This window comes from Pantherophis guttatus, chromosome 2, assembly GCF_059756535.1.
Source record: "Pantherophis guttatus breed Tessera chromosome 2, ASM5975653v1, whole genome shotgun sequence".
In the NCBI taxonomy this organism is placed as follows: domain Eukaryota; kingdom Metazoa; phylum Chordata; class Lepidosauria; order Squamata; family Colubridae; genus Pantherophis; species Pantherophis guttatus.
In genome coordinates this window covers 284,833,000-284,845,592 of record NC_142064.1, presented here as the reverse complement: position 1 = coordinate 284,845,592, position 12,593 = coordinate 284,833,000, and the positions used below count along the sequence as shown (strand labels likewise).

Sequence of the window (12,593 nt, the reverse complement as noted above, 5' to 3'; positions counted from 1 at the left end):
TGAACTATTTTCCTCCAGCATCACTTTCTGGACCTGTCCTGACAGGAAGGACCACAACAGCCCCAGGGATATATTTGTAACTTTTTGCTTAAATGCTATTCTCCAGCTGACCCTTTCCACATGGAGTCTTGGAAGAACTTCAAGATCCTCAGAGGAGAAGTTGTTTCTCACTGTAATTATCACCGTCCTGGATTTTCAGACTTCATCTGCTACTACTGTACTGACTGTCATTGATGTAAACATCAGACTGAAGCAACGTGAAATGATCTTGTATCAGAAAAGGATAAATGCCTCAGATCACACTGTATGACACAAGTTTTGGCACAAGCACAGATTGTGCTTCAGACTGTGCCCTTCTCTCCTTTCCAGGTGATGATTAGTTGATTGAAGGGTGTTTTGAATTCTTCTAATCCTTCTTTCCTCTTTTCTTTAGAAACAGAAAGGGGATTGATTCAGCCCTATAAATTATGGATTTCATGCTTCTGATGGTGTTGGTGTCTCATGGAGTCTCTGGGAAGCTTAAAATGAAATGCCCACTGAATTTCGAGATCTGGGATGGGAAAAAGCCATGGAACTATTACATGCCAGGAGACCATCTGATTGGTATAGTCACCTCTATGACAAGAATATCGCTTGAAATGTTGCCTTTCAACATGGCTCCTACGAGTCAGTCTCATTCGTAAGTTATACAATGTGACGGAGTCGCGTTCCCTCCACTTGAAGTTCTAACACTCTTGTTTTCTTTTTATTTCATTTATTCCTATGTTGTAGGATCTAATGTCTTGAATTGTTTTGATTTCTATGGCTTTCCTCTTTTGTGCAACAGACTCATACGCAACTATGAGACAAATAAATCCAGATTATTTATCCATTCCCATCCAATACTGAGCTCATCACTTTAATCCTGAGGTTGGTTTAAAGTAATGATTGAAAAGGTTATAGATGCCTCTGCTCAGCCCTTTTCCATATTTAAATTACTGGTGCTTTGGAAAATAAATTGACTCCCTCCTCTTTGTGGCAGCCTCTCAAATACTGGAATACTGCTATCATGTTCCCCCCCCATTCCTTCTTTTCTCTAGACTTTCTACTGTTGCTTTTCTGGGTCACTAAGGAAACAACCTCTTCATGTTACATTGGTTGTGACTTTAATGATTGAATGATTTTAAGCACAGGTTACTGGGCAAAGGAAAATTAGGACTGTTACAAATAATGGTGTATTTGTAAGTCTTAACTGTGGTGGAAGACTATCTCCATCCCATCTTCTCGACGCTCATAAAATATATATCTCATCATGGGTGGTTATCATTTGCCCTTGGCTTTGGATCAGTGGTGAAATCCTCCACAGTTTGCCACCGGTTCGGTGCATGTGCATGTGTGGTGCACAACGAATGCATACTGCGTAGGCATGGGCAGTATGCACCAAATGCATGCTTTGCATGGAAAAAGGATGCTTAACAAGGTAAATAGAACAGCAAGGGGGGGAACACCTGTGCCGCACTATTTAGATTTCCTGCTTTCTAGCAAATATATATCGCCAGCACAGCTGATCATTGGAAATACCGGTTTGGACCAACCGGTACCTGTTTTTACTATCAGTTCGCTGAACCGGTGGCTTTTATCACTATCGGTTCACCCGAACCGGTGTGAACTGGTAGGATTTCACCACTACTTCGGATCTTTATTACCTTAAGACTCAGTAGGCTTGTGGCAACAAAGAGGATTAAATTGGAAAAAAAATTGTTTTTATTGATGATGATAACAACATGAACATTTTTTACAGTAAGGTAAATAATTTTAAACTGCGAATCATGATTTTCGCCATCCAAATGATCAACAAGAACTCCCAGCTTCTGCACAATCTCACACTAGGCTACAACATCCATGACAACTATGTCAATGCTCTTGGCACTTCAGAAGCCTTGATGGACATACTCTCTTCTGGAGAAGCCAACGTTCCCAACTACAGCTGTGGAAGGAAGGAAAACATTTTGGCTCTTGTTGATGGAGCTAAGAGGGACATCTCCATCCAGATGTCAACATTAGTACGCTCCCACAAAGTTCCACAGGTTTGTGTGTGTTTCTGTATCTGGCAAAGTGGCTGGGATTGCAGTGAATGAGGCATATAGATAGATAGATAGATAGATAGATAGATAGATAGATAGATAGATAGATAGATATAGATATAGATATAGATATAGATATAGATATAGATATAGATATAGATATAGATATAGATATAGATATAGATATAGATATAGATATAGATATAGATATAGATATAGATATAGATATAGATATAGTGAATGAGCACCAGTGTGCCTACCGTCCCTGTCCTAATGTTCCCTTTATTTGTATTCATTTTAAGTATTCAATACATGCTTATATATATTATCTAATATGTACTTGAGAAATAAATAAATAAAATAAATATATCTAACTATATTTTGCCTACAAGGAGTGTGGTGGATGTTGGGCTTGCTGACTGGAAGATTGGGTGCTGGAGACCCAAGTTCTATGCAATGGAGTGAGCTCCTAACCTTGTCCCAGCTCCTGCCAATTGAAAGCATGTGAACACGAGTAGATAAATAGGTACCACTTTGATGAGAAGGTATCAGGGTTCTGTATGCTTCAGTTTATAGTTGTACTGCTCACAGAAATCAGGGAAGCATCTTTGACAACTCTGGTTCCTCTGGATAGAGGAATCTTTTACTTTTACCCTTATTTTGTCCATAGAATTCCAGAGCTGTTTTTCACCATGGCCTTTAGAGGTATCATGGCTGTGGATTGAGATACACAATGGGGAGGGCGGGGTAAACAGTCCTATCCTCTCATGACACTATTCCTATTGCTTTGGGAACTTCTTCTCCACATTTCTGAAGGTGAGGAGTTGTTCTATATCTAATCAAAAAGGTCTTCAGTAAAAAAAAAAAAGGAAGGTGCAGCTTTGAAGGGAAACTTTGTACAAAATTACTGCAGGGTTCGAATCTCGCCAAGGCTCAAGGTTGACTCAGCCTTCCATCCTTTCTAAGGTAGGTGAAATGAGGACCCAGTTTGTGGGGGCAATAAGCTGACTTTGTATAAATATACAAAAGGATGAAGGCTATTGCTGAGCACATTGTAAGCCGCCCTGAGTCTTCGGAGAAAGGGCGGCATATAAATCAAATTTATATATATATATATATATATATATATATATATATATATATATATATATATATATATATATATATATATATTTCCATGGTGAACAAATCCATGATTCATGAAATAATCCCAATGATTATCTTACCTAATTTCAGAAAACATACATGACTTATGGACCCGAGCATTAACCACTTTATTAAAAAAAAGTTACAAGCACATTATCCAATGTGTCAACTATTTTTCATCCTAATATAGTCATGATCAAATTCATCATAAAAGAGTTGGTGATAAATGGAGCCCCCAAGAGAATATGGATATATATCACCAATATCTACTATATCCAGTTTGGTGGAAGATGGCAACAATAGTTCGTATTTGTGAAGAAAAAATAAAAAGGAACTTTGCAATTACTGACCCATTATTCTTATAGATGTTGCGACTCAAATTTTGCTGATTTCCTCTTGAGGAGAGTTGAGAGTGGGTAAATGAAAAGTGCAGTCTTTACAGAAGAACAATCAAGTTTTAGACAGAGTAGATTCACTATTGACAATTGTTTTGTCTTAAACCATCCAATTACAAAAAATGTCAATCAATGGAAGCAATGTTTTTTTGTTTTTTTTGCCTTTATAAGTACATACAGCATTTGACACAGTAAAGAGAGAACTATTAGGGAGGAAATTGGTTTTCCTTGAAATGTAACTGAGGCTGTTGGCTCTGATCAAAGCCCTTTGTACAAGCATTTATTTGAGAGTCCAGTTGGGCTCAATGGAGGCTTAAAAAGAAGGATCAGTGTTTACCAAGGTGTAAAACAATGGTGAATACTTGCTTCATTTTTATTCAGTGTACACATTAATGACTTACCAGGATTAATGAAGGATCCAGAACTACATATGTCTAAGGATCAGGAACTAGAGGTGAATGACAGGAGTTCATCCCATGGTACTTCCAGGGATTGAAGCACTGGAGTTTTGACTAGAATCCTGAAGTACATATGCCTAAAGATCAGGAGCTAGAGGTGAGTGACAGGAGCTCACTCCATCCCACGGTGCTACCAGGGATTGAACCATCAGACTGTTGTCCACTTTTGGTTGCCAGATCCAGTGTCATTAAGCCTTCATTGCATCCCAATGAAATGGATAAGTTGCTACAAATGGACCCTCCGTCCAAATTACCAATTTTAATGCAAAAATGTTCAAACCTAATAGCATGATATTTACTTGAGCAAGATTTGGGCAGTTGTACACAATGCATAGTAATGGAAGGTTTAACTAAATCCCTTTTACAATAGATCAATTATCTTTTTTTTTTAAAAAAAAAATTGATTTATATGCCGCCCTTCTCCAGAGACTCAAGGCGGCTTACAATGCGTTAAGCAATAGCCTTCATACTTTTGTATATTTATACAAAGTCAGCTTATTGCCCCCACAAACTGGGTCCTCATTTCACCTACCTTAGAAAGGATGGAAGGCTGAGTCAACCTTGAGCCTGGTAAGATTCGAACCTGCAGTAATTGCAGGCAGCTGTGTTAATAACAGGGTGCTTTAAACCACTGTACTACCAAAGATCTATTGTGATCCTTATTCGATCTATCTATCTGTCTATCTGTCTATCTGTCTGTCTGTCTGTCTATCTATCTATCTATCTATCTATCTATCTATCTATCTATCTATCTATCTATCCACATACATTATTTATTCTTATTCTTTTAACTTGTTTTTATTTTATTTTTATGTACAGTCTTGTTAAGATTCTGTACCTTGATATAGTTTAATGAGTAATCAACAATAAATTATTCTAATAAATCCAACTTGAGAAGCAAGTTGGATTTATTAAAATCTAATATTTTGGACTTGATCTGACCTCAAATATAGCATAGCATTCTTCATTGCTTTTTTCAGATCAGTGATGCAATTGTTTCAGAGGCTCTGAATGATAACAGTCAATTCCCTTTTTTCCATGGGATGCTCCCCAAAGAAGAGATTATGTATCCAGCAATTGTCCAACTGCTCCTCCATTTCAGGTGGACCTTGATTGGTCTCTTTACTTCAGACACGGAGAAGGGAGAGAATTTCATGAAGACTTTTACTCCTAGGCTTGTCAGGAGTGGAATTTGTGTTGTTATGTTGCAACGTTTCTCAGTGACTGGACATACAACACCTCTCATGGATTCCGTCTCTAAGTGGAGACAAGTCAATGCCTTTGTTCACTACGTAGAATATACTGACATTTGGGACAGAATTCTTTCTTTCCATTTAACATTTGAAGAAATGCCAGGACCCATTGAACGGAAAGTCTGGATCATGGGAACCATTGAGCATTTGATAACGAGACGGGAGAGACTTTACAAATATGTGCATACTATTTGGACTTTTGCTTTTCAGGGGGAAAAAGGGGCAACAGATGATACTTTTGGAACCAAACTCCTTGGGAAATTTGAAGACCAATGTTTTCACTGTTCTTTTTCAAAGCACATTTTTTCTGTCAAAGGTCGGAAAAGATGCACCCAGAAAATGCCACTTGAGCCTGAAAAGGAATGGAGGATTATATGGATCCCATTTCACCTCCATTTACACAGTGTTGTTAAGACTCTGGTCTACGCCTTGAACACTGCATATTCCTCCAGATCCAGGAGGAGAAGCAAGAAAGGCCAAGAGAAGTTAGGGGCTCCAAGGCTGCAGCCATGGCAGGTATGAGGTCCCTACCAGGATCTGTGAAACTCCAAAGCAGAGGGAGAGGAGCAGTGGTGAAATGTAAAATTTGTTACTACCAGTTCTGTGGGTGTGGCTTGGTGGGGGGGAATGTGACTGGGTGGATGTGGCCAACTTTTTTTTTTTTTTTTTTTTTTTTTACTTTTAAAAGATTGTTGTGGCTGGGGACAGTGTCCATTGAAAGGGAAGCTCCATAGTAATATGGTGGCCATAATGTTGTGACCAGTATTATTGGTGGTTTCCTTTCATCCCACTGGGATAGATCACTAGGCCATCAGCTCAGTGGAAGGAGGTCCAAAGCATTCAGCTCACCTGGAATCATAATGTGAGATAATGACCTGACTTAGAAACAGTGGAAGACTGAAACATGACTAGGATTCATAGAAAAGCCATTCCTGATATTGGAATTACAAGGGACAATTTGAAAGGAAATATTCTTTAGATTTGGGTTCTGGCTTGTAAGAGGGCATTTCTTCTGATAACCCTGGAATGATATTGTTTATCATGATTGTGACCTATATTAAGTCTTGCTGAGCAGAAAAGAGGCTCCAGATTTACCTGATAATAAATGTGGGTCTGTCTTTCCATGCCAGTTGGTCAGAGCAGTGGTGAAATCCAATTTTTTTTTTACTACTGGTTCTGTGGGGGTGGCTTGGTGGGCATGGCAGGGGAAGGATACTACAAATCTCCATTCCCACCTCACTCCAGGGGAAGGATATGGCAAAATCCCCATTTGCTCCCCACTCCTGGGGGAAGGATACTGCAAAATCTCCATTTCCATCCCACTCTGGGGCCAGCCAGAGGTGGTATTTGCCAGTTCTCCGAACTACTCAAAATTTCCACTACCGGTTCGCCAGAACCTGTCAGAACCTGCTGAATTTCACCCCTGGTTGTTTTTGTGGAGAAAATAGAAAGAAGAAAATCTGTTCGATATCTTAGCAACCTTGAGTTGCTAATATTGTGTCAGTGTAAAACAATACACACACACACACACACACACACACACACACACACACATTAAGTAGCCTTTTAATTTTTCAGACTGTAAAAAGTGTTGGTGGGAGATTTGTATTATAAAACGTATAAGAGTCTCTTAATCTACCCTTACCATAATGTAGAATTAGCTCATGTGGTCATGCTTCCCATCTGGTCTACTTGGGAGAAAATTAGCCTGGCCAATTTCTTCTTGAGAACTCCATGCTTTCTTGTTTTTTCCAAGGCATTTATGAAGAATCTCATTATTTGTTTCTTTTTTTCAATTTATTTGTGTTCCAAAATGTTTCCTTTGATAGACAAATTTGGTCAATTATATTTTGTCAGTATATATATATATATATATATATATATATATTTCAGTATCTGATTGACCAATTTATCTGAGCCTTTTTCACTTTTTAAAGAAAGTGGTCGCGCTTGTTCTCCCAACTCACAATATTTGCAAGTTTGACAACTGTAGATGAAAGTTTTGAATGTGAAAAGACCACCTGGGATGAGAAAATAAATGTTCTCCTTTTAAAATTCCTGGATGTTTGTATTCTAGCTCCATCCCTTTCTGGAGAAGAATGAGTTTTGCAATATTTCCCATTGGAAATTGTACTTGGATCAAAATGGAGACGTAACAGCAGATCTGAACATCATCAGTTGGGTGCTTCTTCCCTTATTGGATCCCAGTGACGAGCAACTGGGGAGTTTTGAAAGGCAGACCTTTACGGTCAATAAAGATACTCTGTTATTGCTAACATTGATCAACATGGTAGGAGAAATATTGATGTCCATCCTCTAGCTCCAAATGACTAAGCACCCATTAAAAGTTGGCCAAGTCAATTCACCAAGTTGACCTTCACTGAGAATTGAATGTGAGGAGTAGAAATCTCAGTCTTCTTAGACTGCTTAGAAGGCATCAGTACATTAAGTCTTGCTGAGCAGAAATGGGACTCCAGTTTTACCTAATAATAAATGTGGCTCTGTCTTTCCATGCCAGCTGGTGTCACCTAATTGTAGTTCTTCTACAAAAAGATGTCTTGGATGTCTACCTGGACCTTAGAAATAATCTTTTCCAACAAAGAGTCATACTCAGGTTCATCTCCAGCAGCAAAAGGTGCTCAACCTTTTGAGGGACATGATTCACACCGATGATGTTACCAGAAGTGGGCTTCAAAAATTTTTAGCAAGGGGTTCTCTGCCCAGTTGCTGGGTGGGTGTGACCATGGTGGGCGTGGCCTAGTTGGCCTCCTGTACCATGGCGGAGGTGGTGGTGGTGTTTTCGCCCTCCCTGGGCTCCAAAGGCTTTTCTTGAGCCTCTGGGAGGGTGAAAACAGCCTCCCCAGGCTCCGGAGGCCCTCTGGAGGCCTGTTTCTGGCATTTCCGAACTTCTGGTAGGCCCATTTTTCACCCTCTCTAAGGCTCTGTGTGCACCCTGCATTTACCTGCATCCAAAACAGGCCAACTGGGGACTCTTGGGAGGGGTGAGGCGGGGTGGGCAGGGCCAGCTAGGAGTGGGATTTGGGGGTTCTCCGAACTGCACAGACTCTTATCTAGAGATTCTCCTGAACCCCTGCAAACCCCCAGCAGCCCACCCCTGGATGTTACCTACTTTAGGTAATGAAATGTCTGAAAGAACAAAAGCAAGCTCAGAGAGCACCAAAGAGCCTTCATTCAGGGGTGAAATGCTCCTGGTTCGGACCGGATCGTCCAATCCGGTAGCGATGGAGGTGGGTGGCTTGGAGAACCGGTAGTAAAAATCGTGCCCCCCCCACATGCCCAGCTGAGCCGCACGATCATCAAAGGCTTTTTTTTTTTACTTTTAAAAGCATTTTTTCTATAACTTCTTTTGCCGAAAAAATGCTTTTAAAAGTAAAAAAAAAAAGCCTCTGACAATCGCGCGGCTCAGCTGGGATCGTCAGAGCCTTTTCAAAGCATTTTTTTAACCACTTCTTCTACTGAAGAGGTTGCAGAAAAAAATGCTTTAAAAGTTTCTCTGACGATCCCAGCTGAGTTGCCTGATCGTCAGAGAGACTTTTCAAAGCATTTTTTAAAACGATTAGGCAACTCAGCTGGGATCATCAGAGAAACTTTTAAAGCATTTTTTTCTGCAACCTCTTCAGCGGAAGAGGTGGTTAAAAAATGCTTTGAAAAGACTCTGACGATGCCAGCTGTGTTCCTGATCGGCAGAGGCTTTTCAAAGCATTTTTTTGCATTTGCAGAAAAAATGCTTTGAAATTTTTTTTTAAAAAAAAGTTGGCCACGCCCACCCGGTCACATTACCTCTCCAACCAAGCCACGCCCACAGAACCAGTAGTAACAAAATTTACATTTCACCTCTGCCTTCATTCCAACCCTGAGTTACAAATAGTCTCCTTTATTAGAATGTTTTCATGATCTCTGTCATCTAACTAGAGTTCAGACACTAGGCACTTGGTTTTATTCTCACATGACTAAGATGGCAGCCAAAGAAATTAAAGAAAATAAACAAAGGCCCTCTCTTTTAAGGTTGACACTTCTACTTGTAAGGACCTTTTCTTATATATCTTAAGGGAGAATATTTTAGACTACTTTCAAAGGGGAGCAGCTTTGAAATGTTTTATGTAGTCTTAAAGAAACCTTTGCACAGTGATAAGCTTCTTTCTTCTTCACAGTTTTATTATATTTTCATAAATTGAATAAAAAAAACTTTTAAAAATGTAGAGTTGGAAGGGACCTTGGAGGTCTTCTAGTCCAGCCCCCGTTTAGTCAGAAAATCCTATACCATTTCAGAAAAATGGTTGTCCAATTTCTTCTTAAAAACTTTCAGTGTTGGAGCAGCCACAGCTTTGGAGGCAAGTCATTCCACTGATTATTTATTTTATTTTATTTTATTTTATTTATTTATTTGTTAGATTTCTATACCACCCTTCTCCTTTCGGACTCATGGTGGTGAACAGCCAAAGTAAAACATTTGTACACAAAAGTTAAAATAGATTTAAAATAATTAAATAAGTTTGGCCCATAATTTAAAACATTTCAATTTAAAACCAATTTCAAATTTTAAAAACCCACCATAAAATCAGGACAGCCCGGCTAACTGAAAAAAGTAGGTTTTAAGGGCCCGATGAAAAGTCCGGAGGTCTGGGATCACTCGTATCTCTGGGGGTAGATTGTTCCAGAGGGTGGGTGCTACCACAGAGAAGGCTCTCCCCCTGGGGGTCGCCAGCCAACATTGTCTGGCCGACGGCACCCTGAGGAGGCCCTCTCTGTGGGAGTGAACTGGCCAGTGGGAGGCAATTGGTGGCAGAAGATGGTCCCGTAAGTACCCCGGTCCTAAGCCATGGAGCGCTTTAAAGGTGATCACCAACACCTTGAAGCGCACCCAGAAGTTCACAGGAAGCCAATGCAGCTTGCGCAGGAGAGGATTAATTGTTCTAACTGTGAGGAAATTTCTCCTTACTTCCAGGTACTTCTCTCCTTGATTAGTTTCCATCCATTGCTTCTTGTCCTGCCCTCAGGTGTTTTGGAGAATAGCTTGAGTCCTGCTCTAAATATTTTAGAAGAAATTTGATTCTATAATGCAACGCGAATACTTCATCATACTTTAAAATGGATATATGAAGAATGGAGGAATAAATTTTAATACAGGCAGGATAAGGAAACTACTGGTTATCATTTAATGCTTAAGTCTTTTCTTAATTCCATCCTTCCTAACTTTATTAAGTAGAAAAGTCCTTTATATCAATGAGACATTGCAAAAGCAAAAGGGATGAGTTAAATGAAGAATCTGTCAGCAGTTTTATCTCTTGCAACTATTTGCTGTTAGTTATAGAGTTCAAACTTAGCTAAATGAAGCCCAGAGACCCTTGCGAATATACATTTTGACCTTTGTTTTCCATGGATGGTGAGTCCTAACACATTTTCTTTGGCATTCCTTGTTTTCCTGCTTAGACTCTGCCTCGGTCCCAATGTGTGGAAAACTGTCGTCCTGGGTTAGTGAAGCAGTCTCGAGAAGGAGAGCCAGTTTGCTGCTACAACTGCATTCCTTGTCCAGAGGGGACCATCTCCACTCAGGAAGGTGGGTGACACCAAAAAAAAAAAAGGAGGGGGAGGGCAGTTTTGTGGTAGTGGACTCATCCAAAGTATTTTCATGAAAGTGCAAGTTTGAAGATTTATGTTAGGATAATTATTGGAAGAATTATTGTAATATATTCATTAGGGAAGGTATCACTGATTCACAATTTCTGTTGTGTTAAATTATGGATAGCTCTTATCCCATCCATATTCTCTATATGGGGCTCCCCTTGAGGAGCACCCGGAGGCTCCAACTGGCGCAGAGTGCGGCCGCGCGGGTGGTTATGGGAGTGACGTGGCGCTCCCATGTAACACCTCTCCTGCGCGAGCTGCACTGGCTCCCTGTGGTCTTCCGGGTGCGCTTCAAGGTTTTGGTTACCACCTTTAGAGCGCTCCATGGCATAGGGCCTGGTTATTTACGGGACCGCCTGCTGCCACAAACAGCCTCTCACTGGCCGGTACACTCTCACAGAGAGGGACTCCTCCGTCGGCCAAACAATGTCAGCTGGCAGCTCCCAGGGGGAGAGCCTTCTCTGTGGGGGCACCTACTATCTGGAACGAGCTCCCCCCGGAGATACGGAGGATCCCGGATCTACGCACTTCCGCCGCACTCTCAAGACCTTTTTATTTCACCAGGCTGGTCTGGCCTAACCTTTCCCATTCTCTTTTTAATGTAAATTTTAATGTAAATTTTAATTTGTTCTTAACCTGGGGTTTTAAATTTGTCTTGGGCTAAATTGATTTAATTTTATTTTACTTCTGCTCTTACATTTTTGTATTCTATGTGTTTTATCTTGTGCCTGTTCACCGCTCTGAGTCCTTCGGGAGTAGGGCGGTATATAAATCAAATAAAATGTAAATGTAAAAAATTACCAATGCTCCCAATAGCCATTCCAGATTATTTGCAGAACTAGTTTTCTCTGCTAGTTTACCAGATCTCACAAGATAGAAATCTTCTGAATCCAGTATATTAAGAATTGCCATATTGCAGGATTCAGGAAGTGTAACTAGGAAGATTAACTGATTCATTATTTAATACTATAGGTTCTTATGGAGATTCTCCACATTAAATATGAAATCCTACAGTTCCTAAGATTTGCTCAAATTCATAGATCTCAGATATATATTGATATATTCAAAAATGGTATTCTGATTAACTTTATTCTGAGGAAATGTTAAAACATGCATTTGGGAAACTCTTCTGGTAAGAGCTGTTGTCCCAAGAAGCTTCTTCTCAAAATGTAAATGGAGAGTATTTTTTTAAAAAATAATCCTTTTGGTATTCTCAGATACAGAAAAATGCACCAAGTGTCCACCTGATCAATATCCAAATGAGGACCAAGTCCAATGTATTTCCAAAATTATAACCTTCCTGTCTTATGAAGAAAATCTGGGCATCATCCTTGTGTCTTTTGCTCTATTCTTGTTCTTAACCACAGCCCTTTTTTTAATGATATTCATTAAATACCGAGAAACTCCCATTGTCAGAGCCAACAATCGGGACCTCTCCTACATCCTCCTGGTCTCTCTCTTGCTTTGCTTCTTGTCCTCCTTTTTCTTCATTGGTCAACCAAGGAAAGCCATCTGCCTTCTCCGACAAGCAGTGTTCAGCATTGTCTTCTCAGTTGCCATTTCTTCTCTCCTGGCTAAAACGATCATGGTGGTGTTGGCTTTCCTAGCAACAAAACCAGGAAACCGAGTGAA

The 12,593-nt window shown here is 40.0% G+C and overlaps 1 protein-coding gene across 1 annotated transcript; it reads left to right on the top strand.

The window, feature by feature from the left end:
* Positions 1-467: 467 nt before the first annotated feature.
* Positions 468-10,901, top strand: LOC148116062 (vomeronasal type-2 receptor 26-like). Its single transcript, XM_087885369.1, has 5 exons — positions 468-679; positions 1,781-2,066; positions 5,043-5,831; positions 7,393-7,605; positions 10,767-10,901. Exons 1-5 carry the CDS (start codon positions 468-470, stop codon positions 10,899-10,901), a joined length of 1,635 nt encoding a protein of 544 aa, XP_087741495.1.
* Positions 10,902-12,593: the final 1,692 nt, after the last annotated feature.